General features: G+C 44.5%; 1 protein-coding gene across 2 annotated transcripts in view; it reads right to left on the bottom strand.

Moving 5' to 3' along the window:
• Window positions 1-25307, bottom strand: part of SMAD5 (SMAD family member 5) — a 36030-nt gene that overhangs the window by 7822 nt on the left and 2901 nt on the right. Inside the window, exons 1-4 of one of the 2 annotated variants that reach the window (XM_030504441.1) lie at window positions 13298-13507; window positions 3181-3777; window positions 1676-1927; window positions 415-534 (exon numbers count right to left, since the gene is read on the bottom strand). In XM_030504441.1, coding sequence (XP_030360301.1) covers window positions 415-534; window positions 1676-1927; window positions 3181-3583 — 775 coding nt within the window. In that variant the 5' untranslated portion in view covers window positions 3584-3777; window positions 13298-13507. Of the gene's footprint in view, window positions 1-414; window positions 535-1675; window positions 1928-3180; window positions 3778-13297; window positions 13508-25307 lie in introns of those variants that run through there. The other variant, XM_030504442.1, reaches the window with a different exon arrangement.

Raw genomic sequence — 25307 nt, 5'->3', positions numbered from 1 at the left:
CTATTTTAAGCCTCATACTAAACAAAAACCTACACAAAAAAATACAGATGACTGTGATATCACGTGAAACAGGATTCTTCTGTTTTAAAAGAATTGTTATCATTTCTGGACTATTTTCAGAGCCTTTGTGCATACACAATTCCAACAGCAGGCAAAGGTAGTAGGAAAAAAAGATTCTGAAAAATGAATAAAGTTCAACTTGTTGTAAGCCATAGGATGCACCTGAGGCTTTAAAAGCAAGAGATGCAAATAAGCAAGGCAAGCTTTATTTCTCAACTCTTGTTCTTACGGCCCAGCTTGCCTTGGAGGACTGCTTCCACTTATCAACAAGGCTCACTGTGCCATCTGAAGTTACTCACTCAATCTGGTCATAAGCCAAACTATGTTAATTTTATACCATGCTCTACAACTTACCTCTGGTAGATATATTTGGCATGATTTGAGGGATCATTGAATTGCTTGTGTCCATAGACTGCGTATTATCCTGCCCCATTTGATCGTCAGGGGGCATATATGCAGGAGGTGGAGTATCAGCTACAAACATGAAAAAAGAAATAAGAATAAACCAGAACAAACCTCAACAATTTAAGAGTATTTATTTATTCATGCTACAGTTGTAAATACACAAAAATACTCTTGAACAAGAGACGTTAAAACATTTGGACCCATTTTCAAAGTAACCTGAAGACAACCCAGCCAGCTGCCTTTACTGTAAACTCCTTCAACACTTGCATTCTTACCTAAAAAAATGAAGAGATGGGCTTTTTTCTTCTTGCATTTTTGTTTTAACAACTGCACTCCTGCAGCTGGGCAAACTACAGCTCCTACCTCCTGTCACACAAACACTAGCTTTCCTGCCTACCCTCTTCTCCATGCTCAAAAAGAAAGTACTAGAAGAAATAACTATTTGCTGTAGCATTAACAAAGGCCTAAACCAGTTATGGTTTTGCTGCTTCTGTAGGCTGAGTTCATTACAAAAGTGTGGATCTCTGCATTCTTCCGATCAGCAGTCAGTGTACCAACATATTATTATCCCCTATTTCAGAAATTCCCTCTGGATACCATTAATGCATCCATCCCAGTGATCCCAGTACTTTATCATACCCCACTGAATGGACACTTTTTGCAGCCAGAAAGAACGAAAATGCGGCCACTGAACTACTGGAAAATCAATTCTTTCATCTATTAACTTCTTGGCTTTATAAACCACACCAATAACCAGACAGACTCAATAAGGCTTCTTTCCTTTGCCTTATCATCTGTTGGTTTTTCCTTATTTTTACCCAAATAGGTTAAGTTCCTATCAAAAATCTGCTATTTTTTCCAGTTAAATACCACATGTGTCTTTGTTCAGAGAAAGACATCAATAAACTTCTTGTTCAACCTCTTACATCTGCTTCCCTTTCATTGCTAGATATTCTTCTAAAGCATGAACCAGTTATTCTACATGGAAGCTGTGCAAAATAACTGACCACTATTGCACCCATGACAAAAAAATATTTGAAAAAGTAAAACTAGAACAACTAATTCTGACAAAACTAGTAAGAAACCCCCCCTTAAAATGCAAATGGAAAAGCAATTTACTGCAAGTATCACAAATTCCTGAGCTAATAAGTCACAGTAGCATGTGACATTTCAATTACTTTTATTAAGTTGACATTTAGGCTGTACTTACCCGGTAGCTGAAAGGGACTGGATGGTCCAGAGCTAGCTGGGGAGCTCGGGTAAGTGCTGCTGGCTGGAGAAGGTGGATAGGGACTGTTTGGTGAAATGGAAAATGGAGTGCTGTTGGGTTGCTGGAAAGAGTCTGGAAATGTCGCGTTGTGTGGCATGTGTGGTTCGTTGTGGCTTAGGTTCCTGAACTGGACTAGTAGACTGTGCTGCGGATTGAATTCACTATGTCTAGGCACTAACACTGGAGGTAGAACTGGAAACAAAAGACAGATAAACTCAGATTAAAAACAGAGATAGAAGGAGAGACAAATAACATGTTGTTCTGCTCACCCCAGAAATTTCAACACTAGCTGGGGTGGAAAGAGGAGTAGGGGATTCATCTGTGATGCCTTTACCCCATCCTCTCTCCTTTATCTTTTTACATTATCCTTCATGGAAGACTCAAACTCTACTCTTGCAAAACCAGAGCAAACTTACATTTATTTCATGCAACTGGACCTTTTTTTAAGAAAAAAGCAGTTTACATGTGGCACATACCAAAGTACTGATTTAGAGGTGCTAAACTGTCCTGGTTTTGGCTGGGATAGAGTTAATTTTCTTCCTACTCTCACTGTATGTGTACATTATCAACTGAGTAGAAATGGAAATACAGTCTTTATTACTATAGCTTAACTATATAGTTACACATAGTCCTTTCTTACTGAAGACAAACGAAATCTATACTACAATACAACTATTGCTAAGCTGGAGTTTTAACTCTTAAATTCAAGACTGCTGGAGTCTGGAATCCAAGTGCTAAAGTAGAGCACTTGAGCACTACAGGTGGTTGCAGTACGTTACAACCATTTTGTGGAACAACAGAAGCAACTTTTCACTGTACTTTCCAGAGCAACATACTCCACCTCTCCCACTCGTAACCACAATGCTCCTCACCTTCTCCCATGGCAATGTGCCCTAACAGCAGACTTGCTACCTGACACAAACCTGGTACCTTGCTCTAACTGAGCATCACTCTTGGTTCTGTTCAGCTCTGCTGCCTGCTGCTGGGAACTCAAGTCCCACCTGACTTGATGAACGCTACATCCTAGAATTCATTTTTTTTCTTCTATCTCCTCAATCTGTGTCACTCAGTGATGAAATATTAAGCTCCTAAAAGGTTATAAACCTCCTTGCAAAGACTGAGGGTTTTAAACAATTTTGTCAAAGAAACCAAAGTCTTTTGATCACTGCTTTCTGCTTTATTACAGTTGAGGACTTTGCCATTAAGTTTAAGGTTAACGGGCTTAAGAGATCTGTTGGAAAAGCATGATTTACCACAAAGAAAAAACAGCTAATACAGAATGGACAACACACCTCCCCCAAGCCCCACAAGAAAAGTACACTTGGAACATTATTCCTCTTCCAAACTCCCTCATACACCAAACGTAGTTTGTTATACAGCACTGGAGGAGGAAGTGAACAGTAAGTGGTTCCTAGTGTTTTTAAGACAGCCATGTTCAAACATACCTGGGCTCTCCACCCTCTTATAGTGGTATGGATTGATGCAGACTTCCTTCTGTTTAGATCCAAAAGGAAATTCACAAATATCCAAAGGCTTCAGCTCATGATGACTTTGTAGATCAGGCCAACGCCAAACACGACAGTAAATGACATGGGGAAGGCCCTTTCTGTGAGAAACTTGAAGTCGTCCATCTAAAGAGCGGGGGATAGTAACGCACTTGCTGGGCTGTCCTGGACTGCTCAAGGCTTTCTCCAGTTCTTCCATAGCACCCTTTTTCTTCTTCAGCTTTTTAACCAAAGCGTCAACAGCTTTTTCTGCCCATTTTTCCTCTTCATCTCCTTGTTTCCAGCCCAACAGACGCTTTACAGCTGGGCTAGTAAAGGAGAACAAACTGGCCATTGACGTCATTTGACACAAGTCTTCAAAAGGTCTGTTGGGTTTTGTCTGTTGGGTTTTTTTGTTTATTTGGGGTTTTTTTCAAAGAAATGTCAGTTATTGCCACTGATGAGCTGCACTAGTTCTTGGAGGCCAACAAATGAACATATAGACGTCAGTGATGAAGTCTTCACATCAAAATAACGATCGATTCCTCCAATTCAGTTCTATGAAACAGATAAGTTAACAAGGAATTAGTAAACAAGATTGTGGTAAAACAAAAAAGCAGATATGATTCTACATTAAAAAGAATCCCTGTTTCAACCCTAGCCATGGCACCTGATTTTATTTCAGAACAACATCCCAGAAGCACAAGGACCTGACTCCAAAGCTAAACCAAGTAAAACATGATCAGAGTCCCCAACTCCTGCATTACTGATCAGTGGAGGAAAGGTCAGCCAAGGCACCAAAAGGACAGCATGGTTTCTGTTAGCATTCTTTAAATAAATGATTTTCCTTCATAAAACAGTCTTGGGGAATATACTTTAAAACTGGTACTATATCCCTGTCATAGTGCTTCACCAGAAGACTTAAACTCGTGATGAAGAAACAAGGAGGCACAGTGGAACGAGTAGTTCCACAGCCAGTACTGCACTGAAGCACTCAAATGGACCTTTATTATCCAAAAGGAGAAAATATGAAAGCATCTGCTTGCTCTTGAGCTCCAATTTGGTACCTCATGCTTTTTGAAGAGTGTTAAGAAAAAAAATGAGGAAGAAGCTGTAAGATAACTACAAGGAAAACAAAAAACAATTGAAAGAAAACCCCATTAAACCCCCCCCAAAGCAGCCCTTCCCAGCCACTCAAAGGTGATCAACCTTTTCAGCTGCGGCTATTTTTATGCTGCACTTCCTTGTATCTTTTAAGAAGAATATTTGAAGCGCTGGATATTTTTAGCCTTTGGCACAGAAAGAAGTGTTTTCTTTTCCCCAGCAAAAGAAGGGGGGAGTCACGGTGGAGTAAATACTGTGACCTTTACTACGAACTGCCGCAGAGAGGAGAGGAGCAGAACAACACTGTGCAACTCAAGCAGCGCTCATGAATGGTGATGTTTTCTACCACTCACCAGCTCTAATGCAAATCCTCCCCCCACCGATTTAAGGAGTACCGATGACAAGAGGAAATGATGTGCTGTGGCAACGCACTGATAAGAACTTGTAAAATCCCTTGTGAATACTAAATAAGCAAGTATAGACAATGAGCAGCTGGCAAAAAGCAAGAGCAGAGCTAAGAGAAAGGATGTCAATAACAAAAGATGCTTCCTTTCTTGCTACAGAGACTGCCAAACAACATTGTCTCTCAACTTTTGATAAACCGTGGTGAATTAGAACACCTAACATAGCCCGAGACGCCAAATCTGCACATAAGAGAAAGGTGTGTGTTGGGGGGAAGAAAGATTTAAGTTCCTCTGTGCTGGTTCTCTTAGATTGCTACCTTTGATCAAGATGATCTTTTTTTTCCTCTCATCTTTGATTAACTAAAAGTCATCTGATAAGGTTTCTCTTAGTGTCTAGGCACATTTACAAGCTTGCTCACACACATGGACAGGTATTTTACTCTAACAGAACCATGCATTAAGCATCATCAGTCAAAGATACAGCAAATATCCCTAGACAAAGCATTTATGTCCCACATGTAATCATCCTAAATTTTCTACTAGGGAGGTGGAAGGTGAGGAAAGCAGGGAACAAACCCAAGGACACTTGGCCACAATGAACAGTGTAAATTTAAAAACTTATAAACACTTTTCACAGGAAAAAGCCCATTTATTTCACACAGTAGCTTAATCCCATTGGTAATTCTTTGATTATTCAGCTTTGTTTCAAGAATATGGAAAAAAACCTGGGAAAACCAAACCAAACAAAAACTGTTTGAAGATCTCTTCCTAAGTTCTCATAAAATGCAAAATGAACAAAAAGAAATTAAGGGAACAGAAGTCTCCCACTGCTTCAGTAAAGCCTCAGAAGAAGGCACTGAAGAAAAAGAAAAGAAGAAGAACCCACAACCAATTATGTATCACAAGAAATAAGGACATGTCTGCACTTTAAGTATCATTTAGTTCCCCAGAACTATTACACATGAGAACCTTTGCACCCTTCAAAGTAACAGGAAACACATAAAGGGAGATAAACTTGGCCAAGAATGCAGACTAAATTTATTCTTTTAGTGAGGATAGAAGTTTACTGTTTTAAAAAGTAAAAGCTGTTTATAGTCACATTAAGTTGCTTCCAAGCCTTGCGCGCATTCAATAGCTGTAAGATATCAGCTATTGCTCACACCCCTAAGAAAGGAAATGAACCCACCTAGAATCTCAGACCAGAAAGAAGACAATTCAAAAGTTCTATTTTTGGTTCTCAGCTATGCTTTCAAAGAACCTTCAGCATCACCCAGGCAGAAGAGACACCAGAAATTTCTATAGTTGTTGAGCTCAGATGAGATTCTAAGAAACGCCTCGACTGTTGCCACCCTGATCTATTTTCCATTACAGCTGCCCCATCTATATTAAGCAATCAAGTTTGCAGATCTAGGATTCTATTCTATGATCATGTATAATTGTTTATTTTTTATTTAACACAACAGGATCATGCATCAAGTAGGAATGAAATTTTCCTGCTTGTATATCATTTCAACATCATTTACCCACAAGTATGCTCATGGAATAAACAAGCTAACAAAAGGCAAAGAAAGTTGGAACAGTTCTAAACTGATGCTTTGCAGTAACTAGGATTTGGAGGGGAAGTGTCCAGAGAATTTTGACAAATGACTGTCCTATAAATGATGATTTTAGACATAGTCTGCTTGGAGTAAGTAACATAATTTAACTCTAAAACCTTTACATTCATCTGAATACCTAGTAACAAAACCAAACCTCGTAGAACAAGTATTCCAAAAGCACTGTTAACAGATTTGATCACAACTGTTTCAACTTCTTAAAAAAGAAGTTTCCACATACATGCTTGTACTATAACCACCGAAAAATGAGACTGCTGAAGCTGAAAATGTTAATGGCATTTGCTGGAAATCCATTCTGGCCACCCATGAGGCTTTCAAGACTCTTCTGCTGAAGCATATTTTCACCTGTTCAAGAAAAGCAAGGGCAAAAAAGAAACCCTGCGACAAACTACTAACAGACTTTGAGAAGCACAAATGACACTGAATTAAATCTCATTAAAAGCCTTTCAGAAGTTCATTCTGGAAGGTAGAAATACTGAAGGTTTACAGCTTTCGCTTTTTCTTAAGAAAGCAAAGTAGAATTAAAAAGCTTCATGAATTATTTGTAGACTTAAAGTGTTTCCTTCTTTGGAACTATTTAAGGCCACAGAGCAGCAGGTTCAGGCATTTATGTAGAAACTAAACATTTTCATGCAGAAATGGCAACTCCTGCAGGGTTTTAAAATATCTGAGCAGCATAAACCACATTTAGAACACATATTTGTATTTGATATCATTTCAGCATCTAATTTTTGAAAGGTTTCTCAGTAACCATGCATCTGCTAGGAACACCATCATCAGATCATCTATATTTACAATCAATTTCTTCCGAGATTTTAAAAGTGCACCTTATGAGCTGTGATTGCAGTACAACAGTGTGTCACCAACACTTGAGCACAGAAACAAATGCTTTAGAGTCACATTTTCATTCATAGTGTTGCACAAATTACATGTATTGTGGCACCTCTAGACCCAGCTGGTAACAGCTTTCATGGGGGGAAAAGAGCTTTCTTAACTTTCCTTAAGAGGCAGAGGGGCTATTATGCATTACCTGCTTTTATTAAATAACTTTTCAGCTGAGCTACAAGAGAACATCAGCTGAAAAACATGTTATTACATTTAAAATAAAGCAAAAGTTACAAACACTCTAAAGAGTGAGCGTAATGCATTGCATGGGGTAGCATGAGGGGGCTGTTAACAGGTGAGTATAAAAGGAAGTAAATGCTGTATCAAAACTGGACTTTGGGGCATGCATTATTTATATGTTTAAAGTTCTTGGTAATGACTGAAGCAAATGGAAGGAAACTAGTTGTGTGAACAGATCCATTGTTAAACCCCCTTCTTCATAACTCATCAAGGTAGCTATATACACACAAATTGGGCTAACAGCAGAACTTATATTTCAGTTGTGAAGATGGGAGGAAGAGACTACCTTTCATCTACCATCACAAACACTAAGCAACTCAACTACTTTTTGGTTCCTCTTCTGAGATTTTCTTAGCCTATTATATCAAACCAACAAGTTTGGCAGATAAATTTGATTCACTATCAAGGAATCTCTTTCTGGCTAAAAGGGCCTGAGCAAGACTCGCAGCAGAACAGATCAATATAAAATTAAATGCAGTGTATTTATTTTAATGAGCTGCACTTTTTATGTAACATGTTCTGCCATCGATTCCAAACTAATTTCCCACCTGCAAAATCTATATTTAAAGTATCATTAACCAAGCAGGCCATCACCCCCAGCAGTGTGGCAAGGGATAATGCTTTTTACAAGGGTAAGAATAAAATGGGGAACAACTACACAGTCCTCATCTTTCCCTACTGCCAATACTAAGCTTGTATTGCAAATGTACGAGCACTATTCTCCTCCTGCTTAATTTACTTGTTTGCAAATTAAGACAGCTTCCTGTAGCACCATACCCAGGCTGAACTAAGGAACCTCAGTGCTCATGATTAGAAGCTGCTTTGAGACTCAATTTCAGAATAGAAACAAACCACCACTTATAACCAGCTACACAATTGGTAGTTCATTAGAGCTGCTGCAGATCTGCAGTTAAAACTGTGCTTAACTTTACTGCCTCTTCCAACTTCGAAACGCTCAAGTATTTTGACTCTACACACACATTATTATATACTCACACAGAATGCTCAGAAACTCAATTACAGCATATTATGCTGTATTCAGTCATCAGTATTTTCTTAAAAATTGCCTAAAACTACAACCTCACACACCAATTTCACCTGGTTTTATGAAGGTCCTTCTTTCTCTACAAAGTTCCTGACAGGGATTGCACTTTTATTATAGTTTTCCCAAGTCTATGTCTTACCTTGTAGCTCAGCACACAATCCCATGCAACAGCATGCACTAGAGCCTTTTCTTGACGACAAATACAGAAAACACGTTAGCTCCACAGTTTTCCCATATATACCAAAGATAAAATAAATCCCAAGGTTACACAGTGGTTAAAAACTTAAGTAATAAACCCAAAGGGCCTACATATCTCATATCACTGCCATAGCCCTCCAACAGAAAGGGTTTTTCTTCAATTATCCTATGCAACACCTTAGCCATGAAGCAGATCACCAGTGATATAACTATTTTTTTCCCCTCCTCCCCTTCAGGATAAGTAAAAGACGAAAGGAGATTTTATAAATGGTATCAAAAAGGAACTTGTGGTGTTTTCATCAGAACTGGGTTTGCATATCCAAATGCACATCCAGTTGACCAAAACCCATAAATGCTTTTATACCAGCACTAGATTTCTTTGCTTGAAACATGCCTTGTAAGGCAATATATTCTAAGTAATACTACATGTAAACAAGAACAGAAGGGAATTGTCTGGTATCTTCAAAACTTTTACTAACCATGAACTGTTCTCCAAACACAAAAATGCACTGACAACTTCAGACATGGCTTTCTCACACAATGCTTGTTCTTTTCATTTCCACATCTGTACATCATCTAACACAGCTTAAAAAAAATGTAAAACTGAAGCATTTAGCTCTGTCAACTGAGAAGTATTTAACTAGCACTCTCTTAAAGGAAACATCATAAAAACTCTGAGGCCAAGCACAAGCAGTAAGTAATACATTGTACATAGAAGTAGAAACATAAAAGCCAGATAGTAAAAGCAATGCTGCTCGTTTTTCTTAAAATCTTCTCAAAAATTACTGTTAAAATATAATACAAGTGATCATGATTTCTATCACAAAAGAGGTCCAGTAAGGAGTTCACTAATAGAGCTTTACTGCATTTCAAAAGTACCCTCACTCCCAACTGATGCCAAGAAAACCTCAGAAAGAGTGTAACCAAAGAACAGAAAGGTCTGAATTTGGTCTGCATGATGGCAAAACTTGAGCTTAACTGTGATATAGAAGAGAAACACAGAAAACTTCCCATGCCTAAACAAAGTTAATATCTATTTCTTAAGGCATCTGCCTAGAACACAAAAATCCACCACTCCCATGGCCCTGGTGTCTGCAGCTACTCTAATTACTGAGCAATTAGCTTTTGTAGAAGTTCTCAAAACCTACAAATTCCATCTCTGAACCAAAATCTCTCTCCCTTAAGTGTTTTGTCAGATCTGTACATTTTCTCACACTTCTGTTTCTGCTAATTGGCACTTTCCAACAGAAGCATTATGCTGAAAAATGCCATTACCAACAGTAATCAGCACGTCTGAAAGCCAGCCCTGAAACTGCCTCATGTTTTTAAGGTTAAGATCTACTCTAACCACAGCAGATAGCTACAAGTTAGCATCCCTTTCTTAGTTAAAAATCACACACAAGAGCATTACTGAATTTCACTGAACATGAAAACAAAAGCCTATGTCTCCATTGTTAGGTTGGTGGACACAGACAAGCAAGGAGGTGATTAGAAATGACCTCAGTTCTACACCTGCAGGAAAAAACTGGCGAAAAAAAGGTTATCTTATACTTTTCACGAATCCTAAAGTATGTTAAAAAATTAAACTGAACAAACCCTTCCAAAAACGTTGATGTTCATATGCAAGACCTTCATTAAAGAACAAGATCCTAAGATGTGAATTAGCCAACAAAAAGCATAACCTGAAAGAAGAGACTGTACAATTTCATGAAGCTTTGAAAGAGGGGAAGAAAAATAAAGATGTATGTGTGTGTGCGTATACACTTCCACTCCATCTGAATCGCATTAAGGCTGTGACAAGTTTACAAAAGCTACAGGATTGGAGGGAACACTGACAATAGTAATTCAACCAGCTTTCCCCCCACACCCCCTTTGCACAGAATGAATGAATGGCAAAGTATTCTAAATTTGTCAGTTTGTGACATGCACTGACCCAGAATTCAGAGACACTACTTCATAGTTGGTGTATCAGTAGCAGCGATCCTGACAAAGATCCTCTGTCGGGGATGACAGTCCTGGCAGGCTCAACCTTGGTGGTAGGTCAGCAGGGATACAGACTTGGCAGGCGGCGGGCTGCACCTTGCCAACCCACGCTGGTCAAGCGCGCTCAAGTGCCAGCCAAACCTTTCTACGTGGTCACAGGAACACGGCTAAAAAGGCTTCCAGAAAACAGGGCAGGAACTTGCACTAAGACTAATGATAACTGCAAAAGTCTTAAATGACTGTTCAACTTGCTTTTAATGAGCTGTTTATCAATGTTAGCCATGAACTATCTGAAGTGTTTTCAGCTCACACAAGAACACATCTTTTAATGCTGTGCTCCCTTACCTGTTGCTATTAAAAAATATTGAAAGATCTTTGAGGAAGAAATATGAACACATTAATTTTGGCAAATCTATCATAGACATTAGCAGAAACTTGAATTTTGATTAAAAAAACAAACCAAACAAAAAAGCGGCTCAACTGGCAGGGAAGGAAGATACAGGGACTTGCACAGAATTGCCACAGCAGTATTTCTGCAGGTATGTAACTTAGCCAAGAGCAACAAAGGAGTTCTTAAGAGTTTTCTTTAGCGAATTATAAAGAAAATATAGAGGACATTTTACTAAAATTAAAAGCATCCTCTGGAATATTAAAGATCACAACCTAAGTTGCAAAACCCACTTGAATAAACCCCAAAAGTTGCTTAACAGAGTGTGCGTACTGTATCTTGAGACAGAGTTTCTTTGAGCTCAGATAATATTCTATCATCACAAAAACTCTGCCCAGGAGATCACCCATTCAAGGTGCAAGATTAAAAATTGGACTTCATAACCAGAACTAAGTAGTACAAAGTCCACAGTTCCTTCAGATTCCATCAGAGGTTAAAATTCCAAACCTCAGACAAAATACACCCACCACAGCTGTGTGCAGCATCATAGCAGCATGCCCTTTGGTTGTGATCTTTTGTCATCGAGAGAAAGAAATGCAGATGAAGCCTCTCTTCCTCTTTTCCCACTTCTCATCCCCACCAGGACTGTCCATCTTGGGCTTCCACTAGGAAAGTTTTCTAAAGAAAACAAGAAAATTCCTCTCTCAAGTGTATTTTGTCCACATTGGAAAGGAAAGGAAAGCTTTGACAAAGGCAGGTACCCCGATAAGCACATGGTTTGTAAGAGTTTGGTTTTGTTTGCAAAAGTAAGTGCTATTAAGCGCTGAGCAGCAATTTCAAGGCCAAGCGAGCAATTTTAATATCAGCGGTAAGAGTAAACCACTATCAAACGGTAGGGATTAAGACATTAAATCCAACAGCGCTCTACACACAGACAGGGCACTCTCAAAAGTTACAACACACTAATTATGAAACATCTTCAATTAAGTTATTTGCTGCTGCTATTAACTTCCACTACCACCAGCTGCCAACTTCATAAAGTATTGCATTACTTTTGATGAGCACGGGCACATGACTGCAACACTGTTTCCACCTTTTTTCTCCCCCTTCTCTTCAACCTAATTCTGTGATTCCTCAATTATCGGATAGATATTCCATAACTGGGATATACAACGATGTTAATTTCAGGTTTGAGTATTATTAAGCCACTGACAGAAGGTAAAATCAACTGAAATTAACAAAGGCATGAAAACCAATAAGAGATTTCATCTAAAACCATCACATACTGACGATCTGATTTCCCCTGACAAGGCAAAACTCAGAGGCTGATGCAAATGTTGACAGTTATTTCTTGGAGGTTTTGTGAAAGCCCAGCTCATTCACTGAGTAAAATCCCTAAATCCCTACAGATCCCACCAAAACATTCAATGACTATTACTGAACCTATTCAATAATATATTCAACAACTACTGCAGAATCAGTTCTTCCCTACCTTATTTTAGTAAGAAATACCTTCATTCAACGAGTCTCAAGTCCCACCAGAAGCTACCCAAGTGGAACAGCACACAGATCACTTGATTCCCAGTCTTGTGCTTCAAACCGCAAGACCATATTTCCTCTATTAAGTTTACAACCCACAGAAAACAAAAATTGCCATTCTAAATCACTCGGGCGGCCCATCTGTTGTCAGGCAGCTGTCAGGGCTGGGTGCACGCAAGGGAAGGCCGAGGTGGACAAGTGCGGGTGCCCCACCATCGCCTCCGCGGGAAAGCGCCTCTCTTTCCCAAGGGATCCGAAACATGTGGAATTGTTCCTCTCCCCTTTCCTTGGGCCAAGGCCTTGCTCCAGCCGGGAGCAAGCTCCACGTCTTAAATAAATAATAAATAAATAAAAAGAGAAACAAAAACCACCGAGGCTCTCATTAGCGTTGCAACAGTTCGCTCCTACAGTTACGTGCACAGACTTATTTTTATCAGCACCGAGCGTGTTTTAACAGCCCAGCAGCGCGATCCTGAGCTCCCCTTTCCCTCCCGCGGCTGCTCCTTCCTCCACACGCCGCTCACCCGCCGCCTCCCGCTCCCCCTCAGTCCGGCCCGGGACGTCCCAAAGCCCCGCACCGCCGGGGGAGGCCACGGCCCCGCTGTGAGTTTCGGAAAGGCCCTTTCCCCCACCCCGGGAACGCGAACCGCAGCCCCCCCGCCCCCCCCGGACCCACCCGACACGGAGCAGAGGCAGCCTGGCTCCACCGCGGCGGCGGCCCGGGGCGAGCGTCCGTCCGTCCGTCCGTCCGTCCGTCCGTGAGGCTGGAGGCAGGGGCTGGGCCGGCCGCCCGCCCGCCCGCTCAGCAACAAAACTTTATTGGGAGCCCGCGGAGGGGGACAGCGGCGCGGCGGCGCCGGCGGGGCCAGCGCCGGGACCCGGATGTGCGTGAGGGGCGGAGCCAGCGAGCGGGCGGGAGCCTGCGCCACCCCGCGCATGCGCCATGCAGACGGGAGAAGGCAGACGCGGCGGCAAGGGTTTGCGGGGGTCTGGCGTGAACCCGCCAAACAAAGTGAAATAGAGAAAAGAAGAACCGTGCGGGGGCTGTTGTCGATAAAACAACTTATCCCGAGGCAGAGGGATAAAAAGTTGACCTGAAGATCAGTGCGGTCCCGCTGTGGCCGCTTATGAAACGCCTCTGGCGGGGTCGATCGAAGGCCCCAGTGGCAGCCGAGGGGTGGAAGCCGCGATGGCGGCGCTGCAGGGGCTGAGATGCAAGGGCAGGGTTGAGGGGAAGCAGCGGGAAGGGCCTGCGGGGATCCAGCTTGTACCCGCAAAAGAAGATGAAATAGAGAAAATATAGAAGTGTAGGGAGTTGTAGGTGAAAAAATAACTCACCTGAAGACGCAGGGATAGAAAATGTGCTGCAAAATGAGCGCGGTACCGCAGAGACCCCTTTCGAAACGCCGCTGCCGGAGCCTCATGAAGGCCCCAAGGGTCGGCGCTGCAGGGCCTGAGGTGCAAAGGCTCGGCCGGGCTGATCGAAGGGCTGAGCCTGGCTGAGGGCATGCAGTGGGGGGGGCCTGCGCGGATGCGGCTTCTACCAGCAAAACCAAGTGAAAGAGAGAAAAAATAGAAGTGTTGGGGTTTGTTGATGAAAAAACAACCCACCCTGAGACAAAGGGATAAAAAATACACCACAATATCAGCGTGGTCCTGCAGTGACCCCTGCGAAACGCCTCTGCTGGGGGGTATTGAAGGCCCCAGTGGCAGCTGAGGGGTGAAGGCTGCGATGACCAGCGCTGCAGGGGCTCAGATGCAAGAGCTGGGGAGAGGGATGTGGTGGGGGGGACTGGTGGGGCTGAAGTTCATACCCACAAAGTGGCATAGAGAAAAAATAGCAGTGTTGGGGGTTCTACACGAAAAAAATAACTCACCCCAAGAAGGAGGGATAAAAAAAGGGATAAAAAATGTACCTGAAGATCAGTGCAGTCCCACAGTAAACCCTTATGAAATGCCTCTGCTGGGGCCTATTGAAGGACCCAAAGACAGCCAAGGGGTGAAGGCTGCGAAGGCCTGGAGGCCCCAAAGGGAGCTGAGGGCTGGAGCTCACTTGCGCTGAAATAGATAACAAAACCAGTTGTCTATTCAAGGGCCTCATATCGCAGGGCAGGACTAGCAAAGTCCTGTTTCACTTAGAGAAGACGAGGTACCTTACAGCAGTGTGTGAAGGCTGAACAATGTTCAGTTCTGCTCCTCGCTTGCTTCAGTTGCAGGTGGAACTGCTCGACACAAGGCTGAGGCCTGAGCTCTGATAGCACTGCGAAAGGCAGCGCGTGTGCAGTGCTGACAGTTGGAAGTGGATGCGGCAGGGAGGGCAGGGCTGGGCTGATGGGACACTCGGGAAGGGCTGGCATAGCCTGAGGGGACACAAGCGGGTGGGCCTGGGGGGATCCAGCTTGTAGCCACAAAAGAAAGTGAAATAGAGAAAAAAGCGAAACATTTGGGGGCTGTTGTCAAAAAAACAACTCACCTCAAGATGGAGGAATAAGAAATCTAACGCAAGATGAGCGCAGTCCCACAGTGACCCCTTATGAAACGCCTCTGCTGGGGCCTATTGAAGGCCCCAAAGACAGCCAAGGGGTGAAGGCTGCGACAGCTGGCACTGCAGGGGCTGAGATCCAAAGGCTCCGCTGGGCTGATCCATGGGCCGGGCTGAGGGGACAGGGTGGGAAGGGCCTGCGGGGATCCAGCTGTACCCGCAAAACCAAGTGAAATGAGTTAAAAATAGGAGCGTTCAGAGCTGTTGAAAAGACCACGATCCCCAAGACAAAGGGATATAAGAAATGTACCTCAAGAGCAGCGCAGTCCCACAGTGAATCCTTATGAAACACCTCTGCCGGGGTCTATTGGAGGCCCCAAAGGCAGCCGAGGGCTGGAGCTCACTTGCGCTGAAATCGGTAACAAAACCAGTTGTCCATTCAAAGGCCTCATATCGCAGGGCAGGCCTGACAAAGTCCTGTTTCCCTTACAGAAGACGAGGTACCTTAGAGCAGTGTGTGAAGGCTGAACCATGTTCAGTTCTGCTCCTCACTCACTTCACTCGCAGGTGGAACTGCTTAACACAAAGTTGAGGCCTGAATCTGCTGATAGTGAGACATGTAAAGCATGCACAGTGCTGATGGGAGGAAGCGGGTGCAGCGGGAAGGGCTGGGCTGGGTTGGGCTGATGGTACACAGCGGGAAGGGGCTGGGGGATCTGGATTGTACCCGCAAAAGAAAATGAAAGAAATTAAAAAGTGTTGAGGGCTGTTGATGAAAAAACAACTCATGCGAAGACGCAGGGGTAAAAAATGTACTGCAAGAGCAGTGTGGTTTCACACTGACCCCTTTGAAACGCTTCTGTTGGGGCCTATTGTAGGCCACAAAGGTAGCCAAGGGGCGAAGGCTGCAACAGCCGCCGCTGCAGGGGCTGAGATCTACAGGCTCAACTGGGCTGATCCAAGGACCGGGCTGAGGGGACAGGGTGGGAAGGGCCTGCGAGGATCCAGCTGTACCCGCAAAACCAAGTGAAATGAGTTAAAAATAGGAGTGTTGAGGGCTGTTGAAAAAACAACTCGCCCCAAGACAAAGGGGTAAGAAATGTACCTCAAGAGCAGCGCAGTCCCACAGTGAATCCTTATGAAACACCTCTGCCGGGGTCTATTGGAGGCCCCAAAGGCAGCCAAGGGCTGGAGCTCACTTGCGCTGAAATCGATACCAAAAGCACTTGTCTTTTCAAGGGCCTCGTATCGCAGGGCAGGACTGGCAAAGTCCTGTTTCCCTTAGAGAAGACGAGGTACCTTAGAGCAGTGTGTGAAGGCTGAACCACGTTCAGCTCTGCTCCTCACTCGCTTCACTCGGAGGTGGAACTGCTTAACACAAAGTTGAGGCCTGAATCTGCTGATAGTGAGACATGTAAAGCATGCACAGTGCTGACGGGAGGCAGCGGATGCGGCAGGGAGGGCTGGGCTGGGCTGAGGGGACACGGCGGGAGGGGTTGGGATAGGCTGAGGGGATGTGGCGAGAAGGGGACACGGTGGGTGGGTGGGCCTGGGGGAATCCAGCTTGTACCCACAAAAGAAAGTGAAATAGAGGAAAAAGCGGAACGTTTGGGGGCTGTTGTCAAAAAACCAACTCACCTCAAGATGGAGGGATAAAAAATTTACCACAAGATCAGGGCAGTCCCGCAGTGACCCCTTATGAAACACCTTTGCTGGGGTCTATTGAAGACCCCAAAGGCTGCCGAGGGCTGGAGCTCGCTTGCGCTGAAATTGATAACAAAACCAGTTGTCTATTCAAAGGCCTCATATCGCAGGGCAGGACTGGCAAAGTCCTGTTTCCTTTACAGAACATGAGGTACCTTAGAGCAGTGTGTGAAGGCTGAACCACGTTCAGCTCTGATCCTCACTCGGTTCACTCGCAGGTGGAACTGCTCGACACAAGGCTGAGGCCTGAGCTCTGATGGCAGCGAGACACGTAAACCATGCACAGTGCTGACAAGTGGAAGCGGATGCGGCAGGGAGGGCAGGGCTGGGCTGATGGGGCACTTGGGAAGGGCTGGAAGAGGCTGAGGGCACGCAGTGGGTGGGCCTGGGGGGATCCAGCTTGTAGCCACAAAAGAAATAGAGAAAAAAGCGAAACATTTGGGGGCTGTTGTCAAAAAAACAACTCACCTCAAGATGGACGCTAAGAAATGTACTGCAAGAGCAGCATGGTCCTGATGTGACCCCTTATGAAACGCCTCTGCTGGGGCCTATTGGAGGCCCCAAAGACAACCAAGGGGTGAAGGCTGCGACAGCCGGGGCTGCAGGGGCTGAGATCCAAAGGCCCAGCTGGGCTGATCCAAGGGCCGGGCTGAGGGGACAGGGTGAGAAGGGCCTGCGGGGATCCAGCTGCACCCGCAAAACCAAGCGAAATGAGTTAAAAATAGGAGTGTTGAGGGCTGTTGAAAAAACAACGCGTCCCAAGACAAAAGGATAAAAAATGTACCACAAGAGCAGCGCAGTCCCACGGTAAACCCTTATGAAATGCCTCTGCTGGGGCCTATTGGAGGCCCCAAAGGCAGCCAAGGGCTGGAGCTCACTTGCGCTGAAATCGGTAACAAAACCAGTTGTCCATTCAAAGGCCTCATATCACAGGGCAGGCCTGGCAAAGTCCTGTTTCCCTTACAGAAGACGAGGTACCTTAGAGCAGTGTGTGAAGGCTGAACCATGTTCAGTTCTGCTCCTCACTCGCTTCACTCAGAGGTGGAACTGCTCGACACAAGGCTGAGGCCTGAATCTGCTGATAGTGAGACATGTAAAGCATGCACAGTGCTGATGGGAGGAAGCGGGTGCAGCGGGAAGGGCTGGGCTGGGTTGGGCTGATTGGACACAGGGGGAAGGGGCTGGGGGATCTGGATTGTACCCGCAAAAGAAAATGAAAGAAATTAAAAAGTGTTGAGGGCTGTTGATGAAAAAACAACTCACGCGAAGACGCAGGGGTAAAAAATGTACCGCAAGAGCAGTGTGGTTTCGCAGTGACCCCTTTGAAACGCTTCTGTCGGGGCCTATTGGAGGTCCTAGAGGCAGCCAAGGGGTGAAGGCTGCGACGGGCAGTGCTGCAGGGGCTGAGATCCAAAGGCTCAACTGGGCTGATCCATGGGCCGGGCTGAGGGGACAGGGTGGGAAGGGCCTGCGGGGATCCAGCTGTACCCGCAAAACCAAGTGAAATGAGTTAAAAATAGGAGCGTTCAGAGCTGTTGAAAAGACCACGATCCCCAAGACAAAGGGATATAAGAAATGTACCTCAAGAGCAGCGCAGTCCCACAGTGAATCCTTATGAAACACCTCTGCCGGGGTCTATTGGAGGCCCCAAAGGCAGCCAAGGGCTGGAGCTCACTTGCGCTGAAATCGGTAACAAAACCAGTTGTCCATTCAAAGGCCTCATATCACAGGGCAGGCCTGGCAAAGTCCTGTTTCCCTTAGAGAAGACGAGGTACCTTAGAGCAGTGTGTGAAGGCTGAACCATGTTCAGCTCTGCTCCTCACTCGCTTCACTTGGAGGTGGAACTGCTCGACACAAAGTTGAGGGCTGAATCTGATGGCAGTGAGACATGTAAACCATGTACAATGCTAACGGGAGGAAGCGGATGCGGCAGGGAGGGCTGGGCTGGGCTGATGGGACACGGCGGGAGGGGTTGGGATAGGCTGAGGGGACGCGGCGGGAAGGGGCTGGGAGATCTGGATTGTACCCGTAAAAGAAAGTAAAAGAAATTAAAAAGTGTTGGGGGCTGTTGATGAAAAAACAACTCGCCCAAGACAAAGGGATAAAAAATGTACTGCAAGAGCAGTGTGGTTTCACAGTGACCCCTTTGAAACGCTTCTGTTGGGGCCTATTGGAGGCCCCAAAGGCAGCCGAGGGCTGGAGCTCACTTGCGCTGAAATGAATAGCAAAACCAGTTGTCTATTCAAAGGCCTCATATCGCAGGGCAGGACTGGCAAAGTCCTGTTTCCCTTACAGAAGACGAGGTACTTTAGAGCAGTGTGTGAAGGCTGAACCACGTTCAGTTCTCCTCACTTCAGTTGCAGGTGGAACTGCTCGACACAAGGCTGAGGCCTGAATCTGGTGGCAGTGAGAAATGCAGCGCATGTGTAACGCTGATGGAAGTGGGTGCAGCGGGAAGGGCTGGGATAGGCTTAGGGGACACAGCAGGAAGGGGCTGGGGGATCTGGATTGTACCCGCAAAAGAAAATGAAAGAAATCAAAAACTGTTGCAGGTTCTTGATGAAAAAACAACTCACGCAGAGACGCAGGGATAAAAAATTTACTGCAAGAGCAGTGTGGTTTTGCAGTGATCTCTTCCAAATGCTTCTGTCGGGGCCTATTGAAGGCCCCAAAGGCAGCCAAGGGCTGGAGCTCACTTCCGCTGAAATCGATAACAAAACCAATTGTCTATTCAAAGGCCTCAGATAGTAAGGCAGGCCTGGCAAGTTCAGCTTTTCCCCTTACTCGCTTCAGTTGCAGGTGGAACTGCTCAAGACAGGGCTGAGGCCTGAACTCTGATGATAGTGAGACATGTAGCTCATGCTCAGTGCTGACGGGAGGAAGCAGATGCGGCAGGGAGGGCTGGGCTGGGCTGATGGGACACTCGGGAAGGGCTGGAATAGGCTGAGGGGACGCAGCGGGTGGGCCTGGGGGGATCCAGCTTGTACCCACAAAAGAAAGTGAAATAGAGGAAAAAGCGAAATATTTGGGAGCTGTTGTCAAAAAAACAACTCACCTCAAGATGGAGGGATAAAAAGTTTACCACAAGATCAGGGCGGTCCCGCAGTGACCCTTTATGACACACTTCTGTCAGGGCCTATTGGAGGCCCCAAAGACAGCCAAGGGGTGAAGGCTGCGACAGCGGCTGCTGCAGGGACTGAGATCCAAAGGCTCAGCTGGGCTGATCCAAGGGCGGGGCTGAGGGGACAGGGTGGGAAGGGCCTGGGGGGATCCAGCTGTACCCACAAAACTAAGTGAAATGAGTTAAAAACAGGAGTGTTGAGCGCTGTTGAAAAAACAACGCGTCCCAAGACAAAAGGATAAAAAATGTACCACAAGATCAGTGCAGTCCCACAGTGAGCCCTCATGAGGGTGCCTGTGCTGGGGCCTATTGGAGGCCTCAAAGGCAGCCGAGGGCTGGAGCTCTCTTGCACTGAAATCGATAACAAAACCATTTGTCTATTCAAAGGCCTCATATCGCAGGACAGGACTGGCAAAGTCCTGTTTCCTTTATAGAAGACGAGGGTACCTTAGAGCAGTGTGTGAAGGCTGAACCATGTTGAGCTCTGCTCCTCACTTGATTCACTCATAGGTGGAACTGCTCGACACAAGGCTGAGGCCTGAGCTCTGATGGCAGTGAGAAAGGCAGCGCGTGTGTGGTGCCGATGGGAGGAAGCGGATGCGGCAGGGAGGGCTGGGCTGTGCTGGGCTGATGGGGCACTCGGGAAGGGCTGGAATAGGCTGAGGGGACGTGGTGGGTGGGCCTGGGGGGATCCAGCTTGTAGCCACAAAAGAATGCGAAATAGAGAAAAAAGCGAAACATTTGGGGGCTGTTGTCAAAAAAACAACTCACCTCAAGATGGAGGAATAAAAAATTACCGCAAGATCAGCGCGGTCCTGCACTGACCCCCTATGAAACACCTCTGCTGGGGTCTATTGAAGGCCCCAAAGGCAGCCGAGGGGTGAAGGCTGCGACAGCCGCTGCTGCAGGGACTGAGATCCAAAGGCTCAGCTGGGCTGGTCTAAGGGCTGGGCTGAGGGGACAGGGGGGAACACGAGGGGATGTCGGGGGGCAGCAGGAATCCAGCTTGTACCAGAAAAAGTGAAATAGAGAAAAAATCGAAGCATTGGGGGCTGTTGATGAAAAAGAACTCACACCGAGACAGAGGGATAACAAATTTATCCCCAGATCAGCAAGGTTCTGCAGTGACCCCTCATGAGGATGCCTCTGCCGGGGCCTATTGGAGGCCCCAGTGGCAGCCGAGGGGTGGAGGCGGCAATGGCCGGCGCTGCAGGGGCTGAGCTGCAGCAGTCCCTCCTGCCCTGTGCCGTGTGGTGCCGTCCCAGCGCTGACACCAGCCCAGGGATCAGTGTTGAGGTTCATCACCTGAACCCTGATGGCATTGGGAAATTTAGCTTTAAGTGGGCACCAGGAACATCCACAATTAGGTCACAACCCAAAAGCTGCCTTCCTCAGAGAAGGCTGACTGGAGCCTGTGTCAGACACAGCACTGACCTAAACCAAATCCTGGTCTCATCCACCACAGAAATTCCTACAACATGTGTAGGAACAGGGAATATGAGGCAAAATCATCATCTCTGCGTAAACTTGTATCTCTGTTATAGGACATGTAACTGCTCCATTGTGCAGCAGTTAAAAGTCTGGTATACCGACTGCATCTGCCATGCCAACTAAATCTTGCTATCATCAAGCAGATTCCTTTTGGAGGAAAATATTCGAAACAAGTATAATGGAAAAGTAATTTTAGCTATAAATATGTATTTGTATATATGCACTTATAATTAAGCAAAAATGAAACCATATGAAAGCCTACGTTTTATTTATGTGAATTAAGAGTAAAACATCTACCAAAAAAAAAAAAAAAAAAAGACAAAAAAAGGAAAAGAGAAAAAAAAAAGAAAAGAAAAAACCTGGGGGGAAAAAAATCAAACCAAACCCCACAGTGTAAAGTTTGTAGAAAGAGGGAAAAATATCCAATGAACCAAACTGAAGTTTCCATTTCAAATATATCTGAGCTTTGAAGACATTTTCTCTTGATTCAAACCTACATGGCCTTGGTTATTTTTGAGGTAAACAGGAATATTTTGCACCAGTGTACTCTGATCAGATCTATACAGAGGTCAATTAATAGCCCAAGAGGATATCTCTACTGAAGTTCATGACAGTGGTGAAGGAGGAAAGCTTTGGTGTAATTCAGCCTCAGAACAGCGCTAACCTTTGGGGACTCCTCTGTATCTCTGCACCAGCAATTGTTCTGCTTTGGCCAGGCAGTCCAAAATATGGGACAAAAAAAACCAACAACTGTTGGTCTTCTTCCAAATCTTTTGTGTAACTTAATTAATAAACCAAGTAACAAACAACAAATTGGCAGCAGGCATTTTAGGTGTTGTTCATGTGCCAGCCATCGTGTCTCTGCAAAACAAAATGTTCTCTTATTGAGAAGTTACAAAACAGTTGTATACTGTCAGATGAATCTACAACGCAGAGCTCTGATGTGCTTCCTTGTGCAGAGGTTTTAGAGCTCCAGTGGTGAGGAAAGCTGAAGGTGTGCATGCAAGTGTATGGGAAAGGATGAGGAAAACTAAGTTTTCCAAAACTGAAGTTTTCCAAATGGTCTCAATTTTGAACTACAGGCAAGTTGGACATGTCTGCTTGCAGCACACCACTCAGAAAGCAGTGATTCTTAAGCAGAGTATACAGACTATTTTGGAGTATGGTAATAATGAACATGATCTACCAGCTAAAAAATAGTTTTCCTCTTCTTTTACGATCATTTTGTCATAGGCTAATGCTGAATGGGCAAATGTCTAAAGTCAAGTTATCTCAGTGAGACAGAGTAAAGGACAAAGTAAATGACATTGGTCATCTGATTATTCAAGTCCATATACGCTTAAAGTTACAATTAACACCACCTTCACCACTGTCTACTTCATATATGGTTTCCATCGCTTTAATCTCTACAGCCACTCTCCACTGGGTTCAATCTACTAACATACCAGTTCAGTGAAAGGCTTGCAACAAGGAGGCTCAGGGCATCCTGAACACAGTTTCCAGAAATCAAGTGATTTCACGAATTCATTAATTTCACAACTCATGGAACCATCAATCCTCTTTAGCATTAGCAAACCCAGATTTTCCAACACATAGACATGCAGCTGTGATGGTCCAAGGAGAAATGACGAGCTAACCTTCTACTTACCTGAATGTTTAATTACTAACTGTGTGTTCAGATTCTGTAGAGACAACTCCACGTGTCTATACTTTTGGTCCTGCCTTGTAAAGTCAATCAAAGTACCTGTCTTGCATTCCTTTACACACGATCTAATGGCAGTGAAGATGGAAAACTGCCTTTTCATAAACCAACATTACTGTAGATGTGTGTGCTGGAGCTACTATAGCCTTACAACCTGATCAAAGTACAAAACAATCAACAGAAGAACTATCACCAGTTTGTATCAGGCCTTGCATGGTTTAGAAGCAACCATGAAGTTCAACAAGTATCTTAAATTACATTATTTTGATGTTTCTCTCCAGATTTTGAATGCAATCTGTATATTTCTTTATGAGATTTTTTGTTTGGTTAGAAATGAATAGTTTGAAAATCGAATAGATTGTTTGAATTATAAGGAAATAGTCTTGGGGAGGGGAAAAAAAGTTGCTTTATTATGAAACTTTGGCCTTCCTGTGACTTCTAAAATGACTGCATTGTTCCACTTCATTCTCTGTCAGCTTTCTAAATTGCTGGGGAAGAAGGGGGAAAGCTCTTTATATATATATATATAAAACCAGTTATCATGCCTCTACCCACATCAAGCGTTTGCAGACCCACTTTCTACCTATGTTAAAAAACTCCTGCAGTGTGAAAGATGGCTTAGCTGTTTAAACCAAATCCAGTTTCAAAACAGGATTGGGGGAGATGGTTCGGATAGCTCAAGAAAGTTCCACTCTCACAGCTGTCAGCTGAGAAGAAATGGGGGAAGGGGGAAAGGCTGAGAAAGGAATTTGAAGGTTTTTTTGGCAGTGAAGAGAGGAACATGCCATCCCTGTTTGAAAAGTTTCAGGGTGGGAAAGGCTGAGGAGGGGCTAACATACTATACATACCTTTACGTATATTTTTGAGGCTGAAAACCAGTGTTATGTTTGAGCAGAGTTCAGCAAGTGGAAAGGGAGGTGGCATTGGCTCTGGCCATTTGGTTGTCTTAACCCTGCAAGTTACAGCAGACTGAGAACAAGGATGATAGATGCTAAGTGGCTGCCTCACAACAAGAAGGCAATACAAAGGTTGTGTACATTGCATCAGATATGTAAAAAAATGAAAAAACATAAAAGAGTTTAATGTCTGGAGGAAATATATGAAAGGTGTTTATCTACCAGGCCCTGGTGGTGTGGGCTCCTGTGAAGTTACACTTGCTCAAAGGCTCACAGCCTTTGAATGCCAGGAGGATAAATTATGTACCCTGTTATTGTTGCAGCCACACTTCTGGGTACCTTGCATGACTCAATTCACACAGCAGTACAGAGAAACTGTGTGTTTCTCAGAGAAAGAGAGAGAAGAATGAGTCTTGTTTCCTGAAGCTACAGGTACAAGACATTAACATGAAATTGTAGGCCAGGGGAGAGAAAGGCAAGCTCAAGTTATACTTCCCAGTGAGTCTAAAGCTGCAAACTCTTCTCAGGCTGGAAGAATAAATGAGATGAGACATGTAACTGAATGCTGGTACATCTATGGAGATGTTAGAAACAAAGACATTATATAAAGGTTTTGTAAGTTCAACTCCACCACATCTTTTCCCACTCTACAGAATAAAAATGTGGGTATCTTGGAGATGGTGTATCCAGTTTGACAGATCTGGGAGTAAACAAGGGGTGCAAAAGTGGACGTGCAATTCAAGAAATAAATGACTGAAAAACTAATAAAAAACCAAAGCAAAATTCCAAGAAGGGAAAAAAGACACTGCAGGAAGAGCCAGATGTGTAAGAAATGACTAAGAGAAGCCTCTGCCTGAGAACCGTTGCAAAGTCCACGTCAGGCTGTGAACCCTCTTCCATTGACACCTGTGGGTAGCGCTTGGTCATACTGCTGAATTGGATCTGCTTCTTGGAACAGGGGGTGGAAACCTTCCCAGAGGAATGGAAAAAATGTCCCAGCTGATTAACACAACGTAATAAACTGCTCTCACACAGGAAGCGATAAAGAATTTTAAATGCCACGTTTCCTTTGAATATTCCCCCAGTGTCGCTATTTTTCTGGACCATCCACCAGCTTATCCTCACCATTGCATCAGCAGTACCAAAGTCTGTAGTACTCTCAGTCTTCTAAATCAGTGATTTCCAACTGCTTCCAGAACAGGACTTCACAGTATAAGAACACTTTCTGGAGTCAGACTCCCACTACTAAGCACAGAGGATAGCCCCTGCCTCCTAAAAACTGTCTGCAGC

This window comes from Strigops habroptila, chromosome 12 (assembly GCF_004027225.2).
Source record: "Strigops habroptila isolate Jane chromosome 12, bStrHab1.2.pri, whole genome shotgun sequence".
Taxonomy (NCBI): domain Eukaryota; kingdom Metazoa; phylum Chordata; class Aves; order Psittaciformes; family Psittacidae; genus Strigops; species Strigops habroptila.
This window is presented reverse-complemented; position numbering and strand designations above follow the sequence as displayed.